The sequence below is a fragment of the Elgaria multicarinata genome, chromosome 4 (genome assembly GCF_023053635.1).
Source record: "Elgaria multicarinata webbii isolate HBS135686 ecotype San Diego chromosome 4, rElgMul1.1.pri, whole genome shotgun sequence".
In the NCBI taxonomy this organism is placed as follows: domain Eukaryota; kingdom Metazoa; phylum Chordata; class Lepidosauria; order Squamata; family Anguidae; genus Elgaria; species Elgaria multicarinata.
The window spans coordinates 80,933,561-80,959,008 of record NC_086174.1 but is presented as its reverse complement, the minus strand read 5'-3'; the positions used below and the strand labels follow the sequence as shown (position 1 = coordinate 80,959,008).

General features: G+C 45.6%; 1 protein-coding gene across 4 annotated transcripts in view; it reads right to left on the bottom strand.

Annotated features, from left to right (window-relative positions):
* The window catches only part of SGK1 (serum/glucocorticoid regulated kinase 1), an 85,718-nt gene that overhangs the window by 4,108 nt on the left and 56,162 nt on the right, over window positions 1–25,448 (bottom strand). The window contains exons 4-10 of one of the 4 annotated variants that reach the window (XM_063124650.1): window positions 11,435–11,462; window positions 3,297–3,372; window positions 2,346–2,421; window positions 1,727–1,831; window positions 998–1,081; window positions 731–862; window positions 310–422 (exon numbers count right to left, since the gene is read on the bottom strand). In XM_063124650.1, the coding sequence (XP_062980720.1) occupies window positions 310–422; window positions 731–862; window positions 998–1,081; window positions 1,727–1,831; window positions 2,346–2,421; window positions 3,297–3,372; window positions 11,435–11,462 (614 nt within the window). Of the gene's footprint in view, window positions 1–309; window positions 423–730; window positions 863–997; window positions 1,082–1,726; window positions 1,832–2,345; window positions 2,422–3,296; window positions 3,373–3,586; window positions 3,868–6,612; window positions 6,834–10,647; window positions 10,852–11,434; window positions 11,463–25,448 lie in introns of those variants that run through there. The other 3 variants (XM_063124648.1, XM_063124649.1, XM_063124647.1) reach the window with 3 other exon arrangements.

Sequence of the window (25,448 nt, the reverse complement as noted above, 5' to 3'; positions counted from 1 at the left end):
CCAAGACAATTTCTTTCTTATTGAATAGATTTATATGCTACTTCCCATATCTAAAAAAATATCTCTAAGGAGCTCACAAGAATTTAGTCTATGTGCAAAAGTGTGAACCACCCATTGGTTTTAACCATAACCCAGAAGTGAAATGGCCCTTAGAATGTTGTGCTACACTGATCTCATTCCCCACAGGTTAGTAACTTGGCAGCCCAGCTCACAAGGTTCCTAACCTCCCATTTATGAAACAGCAGTTTTATTACACATTGCAGCCTAATTCTCACAGAAACTGTGAGTGCACATAAACCGAGTACTTACCGATAAACTATATTCAGAGAATGCAGGTAACCCAGTGCACTGGCTATTTCAGCAGCATAAAAACGAGCTCTTGGTTCCAGGAAGCAACGTTCCCTCTGGAGATGGTAGAACAACTGCAAGAGACAGGAGGGGGAGAGGGAGGGAAGCCTGTTACTGATCTAGAAGTCTTTTAACAATGCATTTAATTAAACACTACATATATAGCTAGAGGGAATAATTGTCGGAAATGGCCCTAGTAATCCTCTGGCTATTTCCTGCAATTAGAGACTGGCAGGCAGGAGACAGTAAATCGAGTAACTCCTCCTGCTTTGGAAACAACACAGTGCTCTTTTGTACACATGGCAGGACTGACGTGTACTTCTCAGCAAGGGTAACTCATCTCCACACCTCCACTGTGATTCTGTCTGCTCTTTTTGCTCACCTCTCCACCGTTGATGTAGTCTAGGACGAAGTACAGTTTATCGGCAGTCTGGAAAGAAAAGTGTAGTCCCACCAGGAAAGGGTGCTTCACGTTTTTCAAGAGGACGTTGCGTTCTGACATTATGTGTTTCTCCTGGGGGGGGGGGGGGAAGAGTAAGGGAAGCCATCTGTTAATATTCAGCAGCGTACCAGTAGGCCAGTTATCATTATTTTCTCTATCAGAGGTTGTTTTTTTTTAAAAAAAAAATGGGAATAATTTGCCATTTACCTCCTTCTTTTTCAAGATTGCTTTTTTCTGGAGTACTTTCACTGCATAGAAATGCTCTTCTGCCTTGTGCCTTGCAAGAAGAACCTGAAAGAAACCAAAACAACCCATTGCTTAGGTGTGGGGCAAGGGGATTACGTTACAACTGTTAAAAGCAGCTACGTCTTTCCTACCATCATGGGGCCAACTCTTAGTGCGGCCTTGCCCAGCTTGGCACCCTCCAGAGGTGTGGGTCTGCAACTCAAATCATTCCCAGCCAGAGTGGAACATCTGCAGGGCACCAAGTTGGGGGCTTAGTGCTACCCTGCACAGCTGGAGAAGCTGGCAATGTTAAGACTCTGTATATCAACAAAATGGGTGGGCACTGCCTTAAGGCAAGGAATTGGACAGTCGGGCCTTCAAGTTCCTACAATCCAATCCCATTTTTCCACACAACTTTTAAAAATCAAAAGCTTGCCTTCCAAGAACATCCAGCCCTGAACCTTCATATAACAGCCTAGCTCCCCCTTCAGCCTTCCATTCACCGCCCACTTGCTAAGCTCATCCTGTTGTTCCAAATAGCGTGATACTCATTGCTAGTCTATGAATTTCACCAAAACTTTTTTAAAAAAGTAAGAAAGGAAAAAAAAAAGAAAGAAATGGCTTCAGAATCTACCTGGTTCTCAAAAACTAGAGTTTTACCTTAAACGCTACAGGCAATAAGGAAACGGGCCAAATGAAAGCATAGCTTACCTTCCCAAAACTGCCTTTTCCAATAACCTTCAGGAAATGGAAGTCTGATGGTTTAGCATGTGGGTTAGAGGATGGCCCAAGGTTAATTTGCTGGGATGGACTGGGCTGCAGTGAACAAAAATGAACAATAATCCTTAATATTTGTACTAAAACATTTGGAGGTAGACTATTTTATGTATATTCACCTAAGTAACATAATCGTTTAAAGTAAGGGTTTTGAGAGGTGGGGCTTCAAGAAACACAGCAAATTGTGTTAAATTGTATTGCTGGTTGTAATGTTTATACTATTGTTTTTATTTCTTGAAGACCACCTTGGTGGCATTTACCAAAAGACAGTATAAAATGTTTTAAATACATTTAAAAAAATGCTTTATAGGTCAGATGGAACAAAGAATAACATTCTTCGTAAAGTTAACATGCAGATTTTGCCACATTTCCTGCTTTAAATGAAACAAAGTAACCTTTAAAATAAATAAATAAATTCCTCTAAACACAAATGCTCCTTTCCAAGTTACATCATTACAATGTGCCCTGATAGCTAATGGAAAAAAGACTATTTTTAAAGCCCGATTCTATTACTGACACATTAAACTCTTCTCTAGGAACAGAGGCTACTTACTGGAGGAGAAGGATTGGCATTCATAAGGTCAGGCTCTTGAGGCTGAGAGATCTTCAGAATAGATTGAACTTCAGGGCTGCAGAGATTAGACGTAATGTAATGAGCCTAGTTGCACAACGCACAGAGCACAACAGTCCCCCACCACAAGGGGGCATGCTAACACAACTACATGAGAAATTTCAGGTTGGTAGGTTACAAAAAGCAACTAAAACAGCTTATTATGTTTCAGAGCTAAGATGAAACAGGAGACAGGAACAAACCCTTTCTGAGCAAAGAGACTTAAGTTTCCTCTGTAATTAAAGGTCAGGGGCTGAGGGATCAGGAAATCTAGACCAGCCACCATTCTCCTGTTTATTTTTCCTCAGCCAAAGAGTGAAACTTAGCTGCACACAATCCTTTCAGAACTCCGGCATGTTTACACCCAGAAAATTATACTTCAACTATCTCTGGTTGGAGGCCAAAAGGGATGCTTACAGCACAGTCCCATATCTACTTAGAAGTTTTGTCCCATTGAGTTCAGTAAACTTACTTCCAGGTTAAGTGTATATAGAACTGCAGCTTTAATGGCATCATAAGGGTCTTGGGTTGTATCCAACTTTAGTTCTACTTAGAGTAGACTCATTGAAATGAATGACTTACTCTAGACTATTATTGGCTACAACCCATTCTCTGTACACAATTTTAACACAACTGAAGTTGCAATCATAAGCATACTTGCAAGGGAGCAAATCCCATTGAACTCAGTGGAACTTACTTCTGAGTAAGCCTCCTTAGGATAACACTATAAATATTTTGCTTGTTTTTGTAAAAAAAAAACCAACACACATACATTTCAATTGCCCCTCTCTGGCTGAAAGGGGTTATATATAATTTTTTAACTATGTTTCTAGAAGTTTCAGAAAGAAGTTACATTTTGCAGACACTGTCTTTAGGAGAGCAAAAGACACTTACTGTTTGCATGCATAGGAGTTGGTGGCTATTTTTTGAATGAAGTCGTTCAGCCCCATTCTTCTCTGTTTCATAAAAGCTGCAAAACACAATTAAAAAAAAAAAGGACGGTTACCGATCAATCCCCAATCATCCTCTTTCTTTCTCCCCATTATTTAATGAATTTATTCCACACATACCCCGGCCTTGAAACAAACAAATTATTCCACACAAAATCATCTCTGGCTCCTAGAAAATTGTACACACCGCCGTCTCTCGCCTTCCTTCCCCCCGCCCTTCTCCTTTCAACTCACCAATGAGAATCGCCACCATCCCTCTCATCTTGGAATACGTTAGCGTCGATCCAGACGCTTCAGCTTTGACCGTCATCGCAGCAGTGGGCAATGGCGCGTCAATGAGTAGAAGCAACAACAACAGCAACAACAATAATCCAAGCCGAGGAAGGAGGAATGGAGCGGATCAAGCCAAGAAGGCAGCTAGTTCAGTTAGCACGGAGAAGCGTGCGGGGCAAAGGCGCGCAAGCGAAGCAGGGCAACGACCAGCCTCTCTTGAGTCAGCTCAGTTCTGCAGCTCCGTGGTTCGCCGGAGGGGTTTATATAAGCACCGCCGGGAGGGGGAGGGAAGAGAGAACGAAGGGGCGGAGCCCGATGGGAACAATGAGGAAGAGTCTCGCTCGCCGCTCCAGGCGCCCCGGACTGCCTCGAGACACACAGCGCTGGCGCCCGGCCCTGGGCAGCGCGCGGCCCGCCCTTCCCCTCGCCTTCCCCTGTCTTGCCTTGACGTTACAAGGAGACGCGCAAGCCGCTTCAGAGGAAGGAGCGAGCTTGACTCCCAGCCCTTTTTCTTTTCTTTTTTTTACCGCCTCTATTGAGATAATAACTCTGCAGCAGTCAGGAAAAGACAATGCAACACAGCACCGGGATTGCACATAACTCTTCGTTCCTCTCTGTCCCCTCCCCAGGGAAGCATAAAAAAGGGGGAACTATTTATTTATCCTTCCCCACCCTCTTCCACTCCTATAAACTACACTATTTTGAGAAATAGAACAGTGCTGCCTCGCCAACAGGCGCTCAGGATTCCTCCTCCTCACATCGCCCTAAACAACTGAGTACGTCACGGATGTAAAGCACGAACTCCCCAATAGGATATATATAAACAACAACAATAATAAACATAGCCCTGCTGTTCCATGGGGCGGGGGGAGGGAGGCAAACTAACAGTTGGGCAACAGTATTTATTAGGACTAACCAATATTCCACAAAAAATGTACAACCTTGGGATTTCCCTCGTTCCAGACATGCACGGGTCCAAGAAATTTATTCCGAAATCAGTTTGTGACTTTTGCTGCCTCTCATACGCCAGTTGCTAGTTTGTCCAGGTTTAAACGGGTCCAGCACTTTGGATAGCTCCTTTAGAGTTCTGGCTGAAACCCAGAATGGATTCACAGCCCCACCGAAATCGGAGCCACCAGCCTCCACTGTTTGTTGTTGTAGGACTTAACTTCGGGATAGGAACACTGCTGTTAGGGCTGAGCCCTCACATATATTCCCCAGAGAACCTGGGGGTCCTTGGAGTCAGGAGAAGGTGGGTTGTTGTTGTGTTATATTCACAGGGAATAGCAGCTGTGGAAGGAAGGATTAACTCTCTCCAAATGCTGCAACACCCACTTTGAAATTCCACTTTGGTGCATACATTGCTGTATGTGTGTGTGAATTCCTCTTGGGGGGAAACCTACCAGCCTCTCTCTCTTTATGCATCCCCCCCTCCCTGGACCATTGCAGATTAATTGTAATTGCAGAAGAACTACTGATTTGGGATTATCTGGAGCCAGGTGAAAATTAAGGGAAGAATTTATTTTAATGGAGGTGATTTGGATTAGAACTGAATTGGCTGGCTTTACCTACTCTGACATATAAATAAGTCTTAGCAATTATTTCTAAGTGTGCATGTAGATATATATAAATTAGCATACACAAATAGTATGCAAATTTGTGTCCTGTGGGTCTGAGCCAAGAATCTTAAGTGCCTAGCAGTGCCTGGAGCCTCAGGTATTTTCTGCCCGTGGGTTAGACTTGGCAGATGTCATCTGCTTATTCCTTAATGCCAAAACTCTATGGAAAGGAAGTTCCTCATTGTCCCACTTTTTACATTCCCATAGAGGTCCTTCATAGGCCATCCCTTATTTCAAACCAAATATTCAGGAAACCATTTGCATCAGAGAAAAGATCAGTTACTGTTTGCACAAGAGGGACCCCCGGGGACACTAAGAAACAGATTGGGACATTGATCTATATTTTCTTGTTTTCCTCCCAGCAATCTGAGGACTACAGCCCCTGAACATACCCATTATGGCTAATCATCACTGACAGAGCTATGCTTTCTGAATATTTGTCTAACCATTACTTAGCTCTGGAAACTGTTCTTTAAGTACCATTGTAGTGATGGAATAAAGTAATAAAAAGTGTCCTTGAGCATACTTAGGAGTGCTTTACCAATCGGTGAATAACCACAACTAATCTCCTCCCACTCTCACACAGTGGGGATTAGGGTAAAGGGTTTCCCAGGAGTGGTGAATCCCAGGTAGGCTGGGTATCTTTCGGTTTAGCCAGTAAGCTCTGCCCTGCTTTTTAAAGTTAGTCTGGAGGCCTTCCCAAATTAAATCAGTAAACCTGAGTAAATCTCATTAACCTCGGTGGCAATGACTGGGTAAACACGCAAAGAATCAGGCCCCTACAGAAACGTTTCGCAAATTGGGGAGAAGTCCACGGGACTGATTCCAGTGAGCAGCACTCCTCTGGAGTAAGTGGCTTACGAATCGCACTCTCAGAGCAGACGCAACTGCTTCGGGAGTCTTCGGACTTCTTACTCCTTCTCGCTCCCCGCTGTCTTTTCCTTTAAAAAAAACCCCAATCACCTCAAAGCAAATGTCATTCAGACAGCGAAACAGTAACCGCGGGAGTCAGAAAGCGATCCCTGCTTATCAGATGGTATTTATTAATTGCAAAAGAGCGTCGAGGGAGAGCGGAGTTGTCCATTGGTTGCATTTGCTGGCACCACCTCAAGGCTGAAAACAAACAGCTTCAAAGGAAACCTTGACCGAAGGGAGGCGTCTGGGGACGGAGAACGGGGGGGGGGGGAGGAAAGAGAATTAAGCATTTGCCAAGCAAGTGTAAACTCATCAAAGTCGTGGGGTGGGGGTGGGGACAGAGAGAAGGTCCTTGTCAGTGTGGCTGAAGGCCATCAAGTAGCTTAAATACAAGGAAGGGGGAGGGAGGCATTTTAAAAAGAAAAAAGTTGCCTGCACATCAGAGTGTCTTACCAAAATCCCAGCCAGAAGCAACAGTCCCTTTTCCTTCCCTGCAGACTCGGCAACTCCTTCTCCGTATCAGAACTGCTGATGTCACTTTATGACTGCAAACCGCCGCCCGCCCCGCCCCACAAATATGAAGACCCCTTCAATTCAAGGGGCCAGCTGAGAGAGCAAGGCTCGCCCTGCCGCTAGATCTTTAGGTCCGCAGCAACAGCAGCCGCGGTCGCCTGGGATGAAGGTTTGATAAGGAATGGCCTTTCCGTCAAGAAACCGCGGAGAGTGACTCAGGGGAACTAAATTTCCTGTCCCGGCTTTCTCACTTCAACAAACAAGTGACCCATGGAGGCGATCGGCAAGGTTTCGGACTTGACTGGCTGCCTGGGATATTCCCGAAAACGCCTTCTTGAAAGATTGGGCCAGAATAGACCAAAAAAAAAAAACAAAAAACAAACCACGTATGTAGGAGGGGGGCGGGGATGAGGGTGGTTGGAAGTGCAGTCTCCTCTGATGGAAGAAGGAGGTAGTGATGGAAATCTCCATGCTTGCAAAAGCAACGGAAGGAAAGATAGGAAAAAAGTTCACTGAGTCTGCAATTCTTCTTTTTCAAAAAAGTTGCACAATCATTTTAAAGAACAGTCTGTGCCCGAATGGCACATTCTTTCTTTCTCTGACTGCAACAGCGGCAGCGTTGCAGAACAGGCGAGGTTTGTTTATGAATGGAGTTGACCGGGAGGCCGCCCACAGGTGACCTGAAGCGCAGGTGGCACGCAACCGATGGCATTGGCAACAGAGAGATGGAGGCCTTAGCTAGACCTAGGGATTATCCCAGGCAAATGGAGGGATCATCCCTGCCTGCTCCAGGGATCCCCTGTATGTCATTTGGATGAACAGGGATGTTCCCGGGACAATCCCAGGATATAGGCCTGGTCTAGCCATGGCCCGAGAGAGGAGGCTACGCTGGGACTACATTGTTTCTGAGGACAGCCGGGCTGGGGGGTGGGGTGGGGATGAGGCTGCCTTCAGGTCCGATTGTTAGTGGTCCACCACATTCCAAAGGTGCTACATTCCACCCAATTGAAAACGCAACACAAATGGTTTCAATAGGCCCAGCCAGCAATACATACCTCCCCTCCTTCAACTTTAGGCACCATGGAACGGGGGAGGTTAGTGAACGTCTGATCAAGAGTTTGCAAAATAAACATGCATGCTTATTAACACAGTTTTTAAAGATAATGTGGCGGACTTCTTGTCTCCCTTCAAAAGTCACCACCACCATCCTTCCCCAATCCAGCAGCAGGGGATGATGGGAGTTGTAGTCCAAACCATCTGGACAGTGCCGGGTTGGGGAAGTCTGATTCCCCCTGTCCCGCTTATCTTTTTCTCTTTTCCACATACACAAGTGCAATGAACGGGACAGGTGTGCACACGTGTTTGCTCGGGCGGATGTGTGTGTGGGAGCACCACTGAATTCAATGGGGCTTTCTCCGAGGCAAGTGTGAGTGGGATGAGTTACACAGACGTACTGAAAGGGATGACATCGAATTGCCCGGTGGAATGCATTCCTAGCATTGTCTTTAGGTCCCCCGATGACTCAGCATTGCCGAAAAAGCTTCCAGAGGATTTGCTGATTATTGGACTTGTTTGGGGGATTGTTGTTATTGTTTCACACCAGCTCAGCCCCCTCCGCTTTCCTGTGGGTCTTCGCAATACAATTTTCTCCGGCGCGCGTCCACGTGTGTCTCCGCGCGCGTCCACGAGAACATTTGTGTAACAGGTATCAGCAGCAGCTCTTTGCAAGCTCTGGAGCTGAGGCCGACGCCTTGGGGGATTGCTGTCCACTGCTGCCCAAAACGGACTCAGCAGCCAGGCAGCGGCGCCCGACTTAAAAAGCAAGCTTTGGAAGAGGAGCTTCAGCCTACTGCAAGTCCAAGTTAAGGTTGAAGGAGTGGGTGGGTTGGAGAGACTGCTCAGCTGAATGAAGCGCTGCTCCGCCAGATGACTTTGTGAATGCAAGATTGCCAAACTCGCATTTTGGCTTTATCCAGATGTTGTTGTTGCTGCTGTTGTTATTATTATTGGAAGTCGGGGCTGGAGAAAACGAAGACCTCATTGAAAACTTCACAGCCCTCCTAATACGTGATTGCCCCACTATGAAATCGAGCCCTTCCCCCGAATTGAAGACGTTCTAGTTTTCCAACCGCTTTGCTCCCCCGTGGCTTTGCAGGACACATCGCCTCCTCCCGCCCTTTCCCGTCGAGTATTTTTCCAGGCCAAGAACCGGCAGGGCAGCGCCGCTCCCTGGATCCGACATCGCCAACGTCAACCTCCCGGGAAGCACATTAACAACAGCGCGCGAGGGCGAAGGCAGGGGCCTTTCCCCAGCGCGCATGCTCCCCCGCCGCTTCGGCTCCTCCTTCCCTGCCGTAGGCGACCAACGCCGTGAAGGCGGCCTAGCCTGGCTGGCCCCGGAACCGCCTTTCCTTCCTGAGTTCATTCATTCCCTTCTCACGGTGACGGTGCTGCTGCTTTATGGATCATGCAGATACGTCGTCGTTGAAAGTCTCCTTGTAGGCCGCCTCATCGGGCTGCGGCTGCCCATGTCATAGAATATAGTAGAATAGTAGTTATTAGCCCCCGCTGTTACTTTCAGCGTTTATGGACATAGGAAGCTGCTTTAGAAATGCCAAGTTTTGTGGTACAAAAAAGACAGGGAAGAAGCCGTGGAAAAACGTGGGAGGTTCCAATGGAAGACGAGGACGTCTGGACCCCGCCTCAAATTCTTTGTTGGAGACAGGCAATAAAAGCTTCATCTGGAAGCCCCCTAAGAGCTCATCTCTAGCGGCAGAGGCTGACAGATGATTTGACCTGCCATACTCTTCACCCCTGACCATTAGCAATGTTCGCTGGGGCTGATGGGAGTTGTAGTCCAAAACAGATGGAGGACAGCACGTTGGGGAAGGCTGATCCAGGCTCTGAGGCAAAGGTCTGTCTGGTCAACTGCTACCTGGTCCTTTTTAGTTTGAGATATCAGCGATAGAACCTGAGGCACTGGGCAGTCAAAGCATGAGCTCCACCATTGAACTACAGCCCCTCCCGTTGATTTGCACTGCTGCTGCCTTTTACTCTGGCTTTGTAACAGTTTTATTTTATGGTTTAAACTTTTGTGAACCGTCCAGAGAGGGCTATTGGGCAATATAAAAATGTAATAAACAAATAAAATTACAATTTACCATACCCATACCTTTTAAAAGAGAAGGAATGCCCAGGGCAGTCCTGTCCCCTTGCTTCACAAGGACTGGCCCAAGTGGGGATGGCAGGTGGGCACCTGCTTTGCATGCAGATCCTGGGTTCCATGCCTGCCATCCCCCTGTAAATCTGGAAAAGACTCTTGTCTGAAACCTTGGAGAGCTGCTGCCAGTCAGTGTAGACAATACTGAGCTAAACTAACTCCGTGTAAGGCAGCTTCCTAGGTTAGAAAGCAAAGACCACATTCATTGCTTCCTGAGAGATCGGGAAGAGGGATGTTTCCCTCATCCCACATATTTCGGTGATTTGTGTGTACTTCCTCATGCCAAAGAAGTTTTCTTAAACTGAACCATCCAGCTGTTGTCCATCTCCTGCTCCTTCTACTTTTAGACAAAACCTCCTGTACTTAAAACCTTTACGTGCAACCACATAACCAGTGGAGTTTACGGCAGCGTTCCCATAGATTTGCACACACTGCTTCTCTTTAAGACATTCTACTTGTGCTTTGCACGACTCCTGTCCTATGTCCATCCAATTCCTCCTCCGCTGAGTTTACTTTCAGATGTGACTGTCCCTGAACTAATCAACCAGTACACCAAAAACAATTGAGCTTCAATCCTTGTCTTGCTACACCTGATAGAACTATTTAAACAGAACATAATATAATTATGTCCATCGCAGGTCCAGAGATTCAAACACTCTCTTCCTTCAGTATGTCAGAAGTTGTAAATGGTTGCAAAAGCCCCCCTTTAGGAACCTTCAATCGAAAACCTACCATGAAAATAATATTTAACCAACCTTTCAGCGAAGACTTTTCTTCTTTCCCTCTCATGACAGGCTCCTCTCTCTCTCTCCCTCTCTCTTCCTTAAGATCCCAACAAAACAGCCAGGAGCAGTTCCGTAACTCTGTTCTTTCAAATCCTTTGGTTTGTTGTAATTCCCAACAAAACGTCTCCTTTTGGCTGTCGTCTCCCAGTCAGCTTAAAAGGAGGCGGGCGATGAAATAAAGAAACTAGCTGATCTGGCTGCTCAGTTTATGAACCTTGTATTAAAGGTGATTTACATACCAGAGAGCTAGAGTTCAACATTAGCCACGTTGTTGCAACATAACCCTGAAATTTACTGAAATCATCACTTGCTTATTATATACACACACATGCGCACCCAGTGCGGCAACTTGAAATGCAGGTCTGTTATAATTGATGCAGCAACAACAGGATTCTAGGAAGACTTGAATCAAAACACAATTTAGGAGAGAGGAAGGCAGGCAGGCAGGAGAGTGGGGAAGGAAATACAAAGGGTGAAGAAGTCTGCGATCCTCAGTGCCTGGGTGGCTTCTTTAAAGTCCACAGGGCTACTGTAGAGATTGTGGTCTGTAGATTGGGGCCATTAGGAGCAGGTTCAGGGCAGGCTGAGATTGGGGGGGGGGCAGTTTCGTTGCAGAGGCAGGTAGCATGGTGGTGTCCACAAGATGTTTTGGACTACAACTCCCATCAGCCCCTGCCAGCATGAACAATGATCAGGGGCTATGAGATTTGAGGTATAAAACATCTGGAGGGCACCAGGTTGCCCACTCCTGCTTAGCGGTTCACTGTAGGGGAATCAAGCTGCTGCTGATCCCCAGATCTGTTAAGCTGGAAGTGTGTGTGTGGCGGTGTGGGGGCTTGACTTGACTCTTAGTGCTCCGGCATAAGGCCTTTGGAGATCGCGGGCAGCGAGAAAGGACACGCCCTGCGGTGGGTGTGCTGTGGCTACGTCAAAGGCTTTCAAAGCGGTGCTAGAAGGCGATCGTTGGGCCGCGGCGGCAAGACGGAGGCGCTCGGCTTCCCCCTCGCCTCCCGCCCACGCGACTTCCCCTTTCTTCCCTTTTTAGCCGCCGGGGGAGACAGCTGGGCTCCCGACCATGTGTCATTTCAGAGGAAAGAGGCAAGCGCTCGAGACGGCCGCTTCCTCCCAGCCCGGCGAGCGGAGGGGGAGGCCGGAGCAGGCAGGCAGGCGCCCCCGCTCCCCTCCTAGCACTTCGGCACTTCCGAAGAGGAAGGCGAGAGATACGCAGCGAGGGCTTTCCCGCCTCCGCCGGCAGCCTCTTGACGTCCCTTTTCCTCTCGCGCCTCCGCACCCACCACACTCGGCGCTCAGGCGAGGAGGAGGAGGAGGAGGCCCCGGCTGGCTTCGGCTCCTGTGCGGCAAGGGGGCGCTCGTGCTCACGCTCCTTTCTGGAGGAGGCGGAACTACTCTGCGGCCGCCGTGGACTCCCAGGGCAGGGGCTAATGCTGCTGCTGCTGCCGCCGCCACGTCATGATCCAGTGGAGGCTGGTGGCTCCGATTTCGGTGGGGCTGTGCACCCATTCTGGATGTTAACCAGAACCAGCCAGAACTCTAAAGAAGATATCCAAGGTGCTGAACCCTAACCTCAAAATAGGCTCAGAACTTTGGATAGCTCCTTTAGAGTGCTGGCTGGTTCTGACTGAAACCCAGAATGGTTTCACAGCCCCACCGAAATCGGAGCCACCAGCCTCCACTGCATCATGATGTTCCACTGGTTTAAACTCCCGTTGTGTTAAAGCATGGTCACTTACTATTCCACAGGCCTGCCAAACCTACCCAACATCCTTCATAGAAACCCAAGGCTGACAGATCAAAGGAGGCTCTTGGAAACTTGAGTGTCTGTTCTTGGAAATAAATAGGTGTAATACCTTTGTTGGACAAGCTGAGGACCTGAAGGTGAGAACCCATGTCAGCAAAGGGCTTTCCCAGGCTGGCACTCTATGCAAAATAGTTTTCTGGGATGAAGGGAAAAGAAAGCTATAAACATGAACTTCAGCATCTTCAGTGATTAAGCAAGCCTAAATCTACCACATGGATCAGTGTGGCAATCTCAATATTAGCTCTGTGCCTGGAGAAAATTATATGAACCTGTCTCCTGCTGAGTCAGACCACTGGCTTATCTAGGGCAGTTACAGTCTTCTACTCTAACCACTGGTGCAGCCTTCTCTAACTGGTGCCTTCCAGATATTTTAGACTACAGTTCCGAGTATCCCTAATCATTGAACATGCTGGCTGGGAATGGTGGCAGTTGAAGTCCAAATTGTCTGGAGGGTCCCAGGTTGTGAATGCCTGCACTAATGGCCCCATAAAGTCTCAGGCAGGGGTCTCTTTCTACCTATAATCCTTCACACCTCCCCCCCCCGGGTTTTACTGCATATTATGCACACACATACCTACAAGCCACATGGGGGGTTCAGTGAACTGAGCAGTTCACTGAATTTGTGAACTGCTCAGACAGCTTCAGCTATTGGGCAGTATAGAAATGAAAGAAATATGATTACTACTATTAATAACAATAATAATCTCTATGCAGATCCCTGCTGAACCAAATAGGTCAGTAGGATCAATGTTGGTGTCACAATAACTGTGCTGCATGTACAATGGTAACTACAACCCTCTCTCCAATGGCAGTTGGTAACAGAGATAGAAGAACATAGTAGTTTAACAGTTATTTTGTATAAAGGTCACATTTCCAGGATAATTTGGATGCCTTGGTTATCTCTTCTCAAGGCTTTAAATCTAAACACAATAAGGAATGAGAATGGACAAAGTAAATCTTGCTTCTGAGCAAACATGCTTAGGATCTTCACTGCATGACAGTAACAATCAGAGATGCTTTTATGAGACAATGTAGAAATCTAGGACTTCACTTAGGGTGGGCAGAATCCAAGACTTCTGCCCTGCTTTTGCTGTTTCCATTGCTCCAGCGAGACCCACTGCTAGTGCAATGGGACACTAGTGCTTCCTAAAGCAATCCTGGAAATGAGCTCAAACACTCATTTCCAGAACTGGATAGGTCAGTGCAGCTCAAGCTTCACTGACCTACCTTGTTTCAGAAATTAATGTTCCTGCTCATTTCCATTTGCTACAGCATCTTCCTATTGCACTAGTTGTGGGTCCCTGTGATTTGTCAACCTTGTGGTTTCCACCCCTCTTTTTCCCAAAGTAGAACCCTGCTTCTTCTTCAAATTCTGCTCTTCGTGTGTACATGTGCAAGGGGATGTAATTTGATCATTTGCTAAAATGTAAAACATTGCCCTGCAAATAAATTCTGTTTGGGTAAATTAAGCTGCCAATGCTACCATCCACATATTGAGATGGGGGATGGAGAAGAGGATGAGAGCTAAAACAAAACACTGTCTTTTTAGCGGCGTCTATTTTTTGACATACTATCAAAAAGTTGTGAAGCATGCTTCTGAATATGCTTACTTGGACATGAGCCCTGTTAAAATCCCTATTACATATGCTGAGGGTTGTAGCCTTTGTTGCACTTGAGTGCCACTGAAATCAATGTGAAAAATCAATCATGACTAAGTGAAGTCCCATAGATTTTAATGGGAGCTAATGTCAATAAACATAGAGCAACCTTAGATGAGCATTTTATAGCATGCTCGTGACTGGCCACTCACAGATCTTCGTGAGTCATTTTGACGATGCAGCGATCCTCCTGTGCATGTCTGCTCCTTCTGTGTTTTTCCCGCTACAAATAAGACCCGGATAATCCAATTCTTCTTGGCTATAATAATAATTGGCACTATTTCCTACTGTGTGCAGGAGAGGTTGCGCTATAATAATGCCCACTGAATGGGCCATGTGGTTGCTGCTTGCTTCCTCTTTCTTCCCGGTGTGATCCTGCCTGGCCCTATTGAGGAAGAGAAGCAGGAAGCCAAGCTCCCCACCACCACCCATCTGAAAATGCTCATAGTCTGTTTAGAGTCCAGATGATATTGTCTACCACTTGTAGCCCTCCTGTGTTACCCAACTATTTCTCCCATCTCTTTTCTTAGTGTAAAAAACAAGTATTAAGGAAGAAAAGGTAGAATAACTGCACAATCTTAGCAATAACCATGAGTTCTTCACCTAGAAGAACTCCAGGAGTACTCCCAGTCTCAGGCTAGGAACATGGGGAGTTCACCCCAACTAGAATAATGTGACATCCTATCCTTGGGCTGGTAGATTTAATTTCAGTTTGTTTACCTTCACCTGGCTATTAAAGGACTCCAAACCATTGATTCAGAACCTCCATAGCCTCCACAGAATGTGATGAGAAGGCGATATGGAGATGTGTATCATCAACATACTGATGAAAACCCATTCCCCATTCCTGGAGGATCTCTTCAAGCAGTTCCATGTAGATATCAAAACGCATCAGGGACAAAATGAACCATTTTGGGTTGCCTGTGGAAGCACTACATCTCCATTGCACAAGCAGTGGGCATCACTTGCTCAAGTGAATTGGCAGGTCTGGCTGCTCGCAGGTGGTCACCATTGAATACTGCCCACTATTGGCTGAAAAAGCTCCTAGTGATCTGATCTGAGTGCCACATTCTGCCAAATATAAATACACTGCCTATTTTATTTCACTTTGCTGCTATCCATATAGTAGGTTTGTGGCATTCTCAATAAGAAGCTTAATGCCCAGGTATTATAGGTGTAGTGATGAGAAGTTATACTAGGAGAAAGCAGAAAGATTTTTTATTTATTTTTAAAGAACCTCTAAGGACAAATGATGAGAAGTCCAGTTTTCTGAGATACTGACATTGAAAACCCAGTCATTAAAATACTTATTTGCATATTTATGTGTAGCCTAGTGAATCACAAAAGCCTGGATATTGAAAACAAAAGCACACACAAACAATTTAACTAAAGTCACATTTAGCTGCAGGTAAAAGGTTTCAAAAGAACTTACTTTGATGATGTATTTTAGAACTGGGGTGTAAAAAAACCCTTCCAAAATCTACCAATCACTAAATCTCCATCCTGTTAATACAAGATACTAAAATCTATCCTCAAACAGGTGGGAGAGCAATATTAATACTTTGAAGAGCACTTGGATTTATGGCAGCCAAAAAGATTGCTGTAGCACCCCAGGGACTATAACTGGTCTGTCGTGCTATGAGCTTTCATAGGCAGCAGTGTACTATGTCAGATGCCTGAGGCCCTCTTCCAGAGTAAACCAGTTTCATACATGTGGAGCATCTAGCAAGAACATTTCTGTACTTGCTCTTGGCACACGCCTGGATTTTGTGCACAGGTGGCACTGATATCAGGGTATGTATGGGTCAGTTCATATTGCAGGTGGCCTCATACAATGACCAGGGCAGGATTGCAAGGAGACACTCTTTCTGTGGACCAATGTCACTACGTGTGTGCTGTCCACATCACCACCATGATTTGCACAATTTCACTGGGCCCTTTTCAAAGTGATACAGACGTGACGTCAATACACCGAGTACGTTCATGGGTTCCTGGTTCTGTTGGAAGCCTAGTGGCATGGCACTCTCTCAGAGGTGGATGTGCCTGTGGTGCCTGTATGAAACAGCCCTCACAAGCATCTTGGGGAATGCTAATATCCATGGTGATCCATGCCAATCCAAAATGGACTAACAGGATCAGCACAGGTGTCATAGCAATGACATTGCAAAACAAGTCACGGCAGTGCAAAAAACAAAACAAAAACAGAACAAAAACAAACTCATACTGGCAAATACTTCTTCCTGTTAAACTTCCTTTGTTGATGCTATATAAACTAGGAAGCAATCATCTTGAATTATGGTTCTAATAGTTTGCCAATGGATCCAGAAAGGAAATTTTCTTTATGGTACATTGGGGACAACCTTTTAAGGGATATAGCTCAGGGCACTGTGAACTATCTAATGAAGGATGTATACTAGTATATTATATTGCATAGGAAGCTTCTACAGACTCTGAAACAGAATCAGGGGTGACACTTTTGTCACTGAGAACAATGCATATCTGTAAAAGTGGCAAATACTTCAACAAATACTTCACATGCTACTATACTGAAGCACATTCAGTTTGCTCCATTACTCAAGAAACACATTCAAACGATGTACAATTGAAATCTAATCTCTTCTACACATCTATCCATCTGTTTGCTGGAGTTTTTCTTTTCAATTGCCATGTCTCCCTAAGCCTTTGATGTGGGATCAAAGGCCCTACCAAAACAAGAGACTGGTGGTTGTGCAGGTGCACTACCCTCATACTGCTAGTGAACACGAGGAGCAGAGAGCAGCATGCAGGTGTGATCCCACATCCAGTTGAAACCGGCAAACACATGAAAGGGAGGCAGGTGGCTTGCTTCCATTTATCCTGTGACCCAAATGGGGACAGATTTTGCAGAGGACATGCACCCTTGGGCATGTCCTTTCCCCAAGCTAAGTCCATAGGACCCTTTAAGCCAAGGATAGGCAATGAGGTGCACCAACGCACCCCCGGACACCTCTCTTGGCACCTGCCAAGGCGTCCCATCCCCACCCCACTTTTTCTTTTAAAATTAACACATTTTCTTACCAGTAGCTGTGATCAATGTGAAATAGGTTTTTGTTGGTTTTGAAAACTATGGGTTCAAAGGAGTTGTTTGGTGTGTTGGGGCTCAGGCCTGACCTTGGCCTTGAATTCAGTCTCTTGGGCAGGTTACTTGTCCATTGCCACACCTCCCACAGCAGCTGTTTTGTGGGGGTTCCCACAACAGTTTATCAAATTGCCAAGTGTGACCATAGTCCCAAAAGGTTGCCTACCCTGAATAATGCCCAAAATGTACAGGCTGAATATGTTCATAGAATCATAGAATCATAGAATAGCAGAGTTGGAAGGGGCCTACAAGGCCATCGAGTCCAACCCCCTGCTCAATGCAGGAATCCACCCTAAAGCATCCCTGACAGATGGTTGCCCAGCTTGAATGCCTCTAGTGTGGCAGAGCCCACAACCTCCCTAGGTAACTGATTCCATTGTCGTACTGCTCTAACAGTCAGGAATTTTTTCCTGATGTCCAGCTGGAATCTGGCTTCCTTTAACTTGAGCCCATTATTCCGTGTCCTGCACTCTGGGAGGATCAAGAAGAGCTCCCAGCCCTCCTCTGTGTGACAACCTTTTAAGTATTTGAAGAGTGCTATCATGTCTCCCCTCCATCTTCTCTTCTCTAGGCTAAACATGCCCAGTTCTTTCAGTCTCTCTTCATAGAGCTTTGTTTCCACACCCCTGATCATCCTGGTTGTCCTCCTCTGAACACGCTCCAGCTTGTCTGCGTCCTTCTTGAATTGTGGAGCCCAGAACTGGATGCAATACTCTAGATGAGGCCTAACCAGGGCCGAATAGAGAGGAACCAGTACCTCACGTGATTTGGAAGCTATACTTCTTTTAATGCAGCCCAAAATAGCATTTGCCTTTCTTGCAGCCATTTGCCTTTCTTGCAGCCCAGCACTATTCTAAACCACTGCAATAATCCTGATTTCCATCACTTTACTTATGCAGTCAGACCTAAGAATGACCAGATTTTATTATGCCCATGAATCGGAACAAAGTTTACTTAGAAAATGAAAACAAAACACCAGCTATCTGGTTATAGCCCATCCCTGAGTTCAACACATTTTCTGCAATTTGTCATTGCTGAGATAAGATACTGTGAATTGTTGCTTTCTGAGGGCCTTGCTAGAGGCGGGGCCGAGGTGCGCTGAAGTTAGCGCGCCTCCCCCAGGCTACTAGACGCACGACGAGCAGGGACGTCGCGTCCCTGCAGCGTCCGCCATTTTAAAAAATTTTTTAAAGGGGCCGGGTGCGGCCCGAAGACTCCGGAGAGGTAAGTGGGTTTTTTTGGGTTTTTTTTTACTGGGTGGGGGGGCGAAGGCTGGAGGGTGGGTGCCAGGGTGGGTGGCACGGGGGGAGGGCGGGTGCGATCGCGCCGCGCGCCGCCCGAGCCCGGGCAATGCCTGGCATGGGGTGGCATTGCAATGCCGCCCCATGCCAGGCATTGCCCGGGCGGCGCGCGATCGCACCCGCCCTCCCCCCGTGCCACCCACCCTGGCACCCACCCTCCCAGCCTTCCCCCCCCGCCGATGGGCACAGCGCTACTATAGGCGCTGTGCCAGGTCCGCGGCTTTTCGTGGCTCCTTGCGAGTAAGCGAGGAGCCGCGAAAAGCTGCGGAAATCCCTAGACATTCCCCAGCTCCGGCCTGAGGCCGGAGCTGGGGAAAAGGCGCGCCATAAGCGAATTCGCTTATGGCGCGTTGGAGGAGGCCTCAGCGCGGCCTGTCTCCAGATTCCCCTGTGCGTCATCTGGACGCACAGCAGGGAAGCCGGGACAGAAGGTGCGCTAAGGCCTCGTCTAGGAAGGCCCTGCTTCTGAGATGTAGCCAGGCTTAAAATGTAAGAAATACGCCATATGACGGAAAGGAATTAACTTGTTTATGTAGTCAGGCTTGAAGCCATGATTCATCTGTTTGAAGGTAAGTTGTAAAGAAAACTTATGCACCTTATCTGAAAGCTGCTTGCCTAAATCCTTTCCTAAATCACTCACATTCTATCTCTAAGCACCTCAGCAAGCATTCATGTGAGTCTTTGTAACTACTGCAGTGATCCCCACTTTGTTGTTAACAGACGTTTATTACATATGTATATGTCAAACCACGCTCTCCTTTGAGAAGCCTACGTAGGCCTCCTGTGCTTCAGCCCATCTGAGGTCACACTGACGAAAGTTCTGCAGTCATACAATGGCTGGAGCACTGACCCAGTTATTTGAAGAATGTTTGCTTTTGGATGTTGCAACCACAGCTCACTGAAGTGGTCATGGTTCCCTGGGCCAATTACCTTGGCTGCACCAAGAGCAATTATGTTTTGAATGCTTCCCTTCAAACCTTAGCGTTTGTTAAAAAGGAATATCACACATGCATAACAGCGCCGCATGTATCAATTAGCACAGATCTGTTAAGTTGGTTGCGAAGAAAGATGACCACAGCAGTGTTGTCGACCTAATCAGCTCCCTGTGAGTAGCCACACGTACAGACAATAGAAACACTCCAGGTGGTTTAAAAGAAAACTTTACTTAGCAACATTTAACATATCCTACGATGGGATGGCTTGGTTCCCCCATCGTGGTCAGCACACCATGCAGGTGGGTAAAACAGCAGAATGAAAGAAGGAAGAAGGAGGGAGGAGACAGGAAGTAGCAAGACAAGCATTGTAGCAATCCCCTCCCACCCTGTAGGTGTTTGTTAACCCTTTAGCCTCAGGTCAGTGACATGTAGCCTGAGTTCTGCTAACAAGCAGGACTACAGCCATGTCACAAGAGCAGGATGAAGGGCAAAGGTGAAATCATTGGTAATGTCATCACTGGGCATCTTCTATATATAAAAAAAATATTGTCAGAGCACTTTACATGCTGCTCCAACAGGGCTACCCCCCTTTCTTTTAAAATCCACTAAATAGCTGCAAGGGCCTGTGATTAGGATTGGGACCATGGCACGTGGGGAGGGCAGTGTGTAACCCTTTCATTCTATGCCATTTTCCCAACAAAAATCTGGTCTGATTGTATAAAAAAATTGCCGCCTCCCACAGGCTGCTATTTGCTACCTCCCACAACAAAAAAGCCACTCATGTGGGTGTGTCAGTTTTTCTTGGAACAGCAAAATGGCAAGATGGGATCAACTTCCCTCGCTATGTGATTGCGTCCCTTTCCTGCAGAGGTATTGAGAGGGAGAGAGGGAGAGGGAGATGCAATTTCCAGTGACTAGTTTAGCATCGTGTCTAGTTTTGTGGACAGCATGCACATTTTAAACAGGGCAACATAACACTTGTCTTTCTGAACAAAGTTCTATTATTTGTCATCACTATTATTTTTAGCCACAGTTTGGCTTTGTCATTGTTTATGTATTAGATTATGATGGTTTTATTACTCACTGCATCATCCATGCTGCTGTTTAATTTTCAGCAAATGATTACATCCCATGTCCTATGCACACAAGAACTTGGCTTCCTGCAGCTATTATCTGCCTCCAGTCATATCTCTCAGTATATGATAATCAGAATGAAATGGATTAAAGATGTCTTGGGTAAATTGATTTCCATTATTTGAAGATCTCATTATTACCACCCAATTTGATTTTCATTTGCCTAAGTACTAAATTTATTGCCCTGTACCCTCAACTGCAAATAGAAACATTGGTTGATAAAGAAATTTAGAATCAGAGAAAACGGTAGAGAAAAGAGGAGAGGTTATTAAATCTGAAACTTTGTTATACTCAGGAGCAATATTCTGGGTTTCTTGTTTTTTGTGGACCATCACAAATTGGAGCCCACCGCCAGAGGTCATGTGAACATATTTGGACATAAAATTCAACAAGGCCAAACTAGATGTGGTGTTAATTACATGAATACAATTAATGTGCACGGGGCGTTGCTGCTGCTGCTGCTGCTACTGTGTAATGGACCCAAACCTCCTTGGTCCAAGGTGGCTCAGATTTCCCTATGGCTGTAATTTACATACCACAAAAAAGGACAACATTTATTGCATTCACACAACTAACATCACATTTAATTTGGCCCTTAGTTATAGACAGAACAGTCTTATGTTAGTCTACTCGAAGTCACACTGAGCATTATAGGGATTTCTGTCTACTAGCTTTTATGATCTCTCCTCCTCTTCTTGGAAAGAGATGTCTGTACCCACATGGACATAGGAAGCTGACTTATGCAAAATCAGACCATTGGTCCTTTAGTGCAGTACAGTCTATTCCAGGGTGTGGGCTACAAACAGTCTGTAGGACATATGTTGCCCACCCTTGGTCTACAATGTCTAGCAGTAGCTTTCTAGAGGGAGGTCATTCCTAGTCCTTCTGGGGACTGAACCTGGTATGGCACCTTCTCCTGCAAAGCACGCCTTCCTTCCACCACTGAGCCCTTCCCAATGTTACAATTCCCCCCGCAAAGTCATGGTGGGGGAAAGGGTAGAGCAGCCAAAGAGGAAAAGCCTTTGTAATTGTCCATCATCCAAAGGACGGTTGCAGACCAGCTTCAGGAGTTTTGCCAGTTCATGTGACCGGCACATGAAGAACACAGAATAGTCCTGTGGAAAACTACAAGCGCCAGAAACAGCAAACCTATTCCCCACCAATTGGCTGCTCTCCACAGAAATCCAAACATGCGCCACACAAAAGGCGCATTCCAATGGAAAAGATGCATTCAGGAGTGAAACTGTCTACCCACAGCTCAGGGCCATGGGTGTCCTCGGGATGATTCAAAGGGCAGCTCACTTCAAAGTCCCGCTGGAAGCACTAAAGTGCAAATACCATTAAGCAGCCTAAGGAGCAAACACTCATCTGGAGCCAGGGGGCTTCCAGGACAAACAGAACCTGAATCTGATAATCTGCTGCTATCTGTCAATTTATGTAATCACAATATCAGGTCAGGATGAACTGCAGGATGAACTCACTTACTTGAATGGTATGGGGCATCACAAACATTCAGCTGTTCAACCCAAAGTGTGTGTGTGTGTGTGTGTGTGTGTGTGTGTGTGTGTGTGTGTGTGTGTGCATGTCCCATAGGCATATAGCTATCTGTCAGGGATGCTTTAGGGTGGATTCCTGCATCGAGGGGGGGGGTTGGACTCGATGGCCTTATAGGCCCCTTCCAACTGTACTATTCTATGATTCTCTCTCTCTCTCTCTCTCTCTCTCTCTCTCTCTCTCTCTCTCTCTGTGTGTGTGTGTGTGTGTGTGTCATACACACACACAAACACATACACTTCTTTCTCCCCATGTTGGCTCCATCCCATGTTTACTCCAGAGTAGGCTAGGGATGTAGGAATTTTGAAAAATCCTTTCCATCTGCATTTACGCAGGTTCCTTTCATTCTGTCATCCACTCACTGGTGGAATCAGGTTTTTCCCCCTAATTTCTTCAATTTGCACAAATTCGTATTTGCACAAATTCACATTTGTGAAAATACACAAATTGCCCTCAAATCGCGCAACACAACACACACCCTGATGTGCGTTTTCATGCCTTAGCCCATGGGGGAAATGGTCATTTTTGGTTGGTTTTTTAAAATGTATTTTTCTACAACTAAATTTGTGTAAAATTCCAGAAAGTAAAAGTCAAACAAACAAATAGTCTGCTGCACTTCTGTGGAATCCGTGCAACTCAGGGAAAGCTGGGTCGCTCCACAATCCATGGGTTGTATTCATAGAAATCTGAACTCAATTGATGCTGTTGCAGATTTCTCCAACATGCCTAGAATAGACACAGAGGTCCCAGTGCAAACTGGAACCCTAACATGGATGGTAGGGGGAGCTTTTAAGATCTGGATCAGAGCCCTGCACGTTCTCCAGAGAAAGAAAATGAAAATAAGGTATACCTACTAGACACAAACTAAAGGTAATGCCTGTTTTGGCTAGAGTAGAGAATGGAAGTAGGTTCAGGGTGACCATATGAAAAGGCGGAAAGGGCTCCTGTATTTTTAACACCTGTATAGAAAAAGGGAATTTCAGCAGATGTCATTTGTATGCATGCAGCACCTGGTGAAATCCCCTCTTCATCACAACAGTTTAAGCTGCAGGAGCCCTGCCCTCTTGACCAGATACAAAAGAAGGCAGGGCTCCTGCAGCTTTAACTGTTGTGATGAAAAGGGAATCTCACCAGGTGCTGTATGCATACAAATAACACCTGCTAAAATTCCCTTTTCTGTACAACTGTTAAAGATACAGGAGCCCTGTCCTCCTTTTCATATGGTCACCTTAAGTAGGTTCCACCCATGCAGAACCAGCGACTGAGTCTGATTCCTAGGTTCCCTAAATCCTGACGTTTGATCTGGGCAAAACAACTGCAACCCAGGAATAAAGGTGAAGATACATATGCAAATCTTTGTTATGAATATTTTATTTAGTAAAAATAAAAAGCCAACTAGAGGGAGACATTAAATACACAACTTGATTACATCCCAGTAATTACAAATAATTATAAAATCTTTTGTGTCTCTTCCTTCATCATTGACATTATGGGTTGTGTCCAGCATTAGTCTAACTTAAGCTGGATCCATTTCAATGGGTCTACTCTAAGTAGGACTAACGTTGGATACACCCCTATATGTGACATGAAGTTGCTTGTCACCACTCTGATGTCTTTTGGGAATTGGCCAAACATTTCCCATCATAACTACATAGTGATGCAGGAATGCTTTGCAAGTTGAATTTCTGCCTGTCACACAGCTCTGACACTTGTCCTGCCTGGAAAAGATGGCAATTCTAGTGGATGACCTGCAGAGTGAATTTGTTAACCAAACTATGTCCCCCATATTGTAGTAAAAACGTTCTCACACATATTGCCTTTACTTTATATTATAGCTGAAGGCCAGGAATCTAAACTCTTACCACTTTCATATGAATATATGCTCTGCTGTGATCGAATCCAATTTTTGGTTTATTTTAAGGAGAAATTCCTTTAAAAGATTATCTTTCTTTAAGGAATTGTTTTTAAGGAATTATTTTTTCCTTAAGGAAATGTTTGTTTGTCTTATGGGGATATTTCTTTAAGGAATCTCTCCCCTCCAAGTGACCTATGTAAATCAATCTACCTGGGGAACAGATTGAAAAACATATATCCCATGTTTAAAATCCCTAAGGAGTTGGACCAAAGTTATCGCATGTGAACAAAGCCTTAAGGACCTCAAGAGAACTTAAGCATTTCAGTGAGATACTGATCATTAGAATCCACCCATTCTTGCTCCTATCAGCTGAACAGTAACAAATGGTGGAGCCTTGAAGTCACTTATTGCACTTTTGTAAAAATGCCAGAATGGGGTTAGAACATGATAAACTAAAGAGGCAGTTAAACAGCTACCCTTCTCAGATTGCTTAAGTGATCATTAGCCTTATTGTGCCTTATCGGCCCAAGAGACATTCCCTTCCAGCATTTTCCCGGTCACTTCCCTATGCAGTTTTCAGTTTCAGGTTTTCTTAAAAGTTGCTTGAGGGACCAGGTAATTTGGTAACAAATTGCCAGACCACTCACTGTGCAAGCAACTTTGCTAAATTTCTATGCAGACACTCTAACAAATGAGCAAGTTGGGGTGCAAGTGAATAGCTAATAATCCTGATGACTATATGCTACTTCCAGTAACAGTTGCTGGGGAACGTGGGTGGGAGGGTGCTGTTGCAGTCAAGTCCCACTTGTAGGTTCCTGGTTGACAGCTGGTTGGCCATGGTCTGAACAGAATGCTGGACTAGATGGACCCTTGGTCTGATCCAGCATGGCTCTTCTTACATTCTGAAGGCTGAAATCCTGTCTATGCTTCCCTGAGATCAGGACCCACTGAATGCAATGGGCCATATTGCCTGCCTGGTTCATAGCTTGTCATATTTTAAAAAGCATAGACAAGATATAGTGATGATCACCAACTTAGATGGCTTTAAAAAGGTCTCAACACATTTGTGGAGGATAAGGATATGTATGTATGTATGTATGTATTCAATGCATTTCTATGCCACCTTTCTGCCATGGAATCCAAGAACGTTTACAATTTTTGAAATACTTAAACAAACAAGCACATCACCAAAACAAAAATAAAAACTGAAACAAACACCAGAATATAGTTCTCCTAGGGTGACCATATGAAAAGGAGGACAGGGCTCCTGTATCTTTAACAGTTGCATAGAAAAGGGAATTTCAGCAGGTGTCATTTGTATATATGGAGAACCTGGTGAAATTCCCTCTTCATCACAACAGTTAAAGTGCAGGAGCTATACTAGAGTAACCAGATTT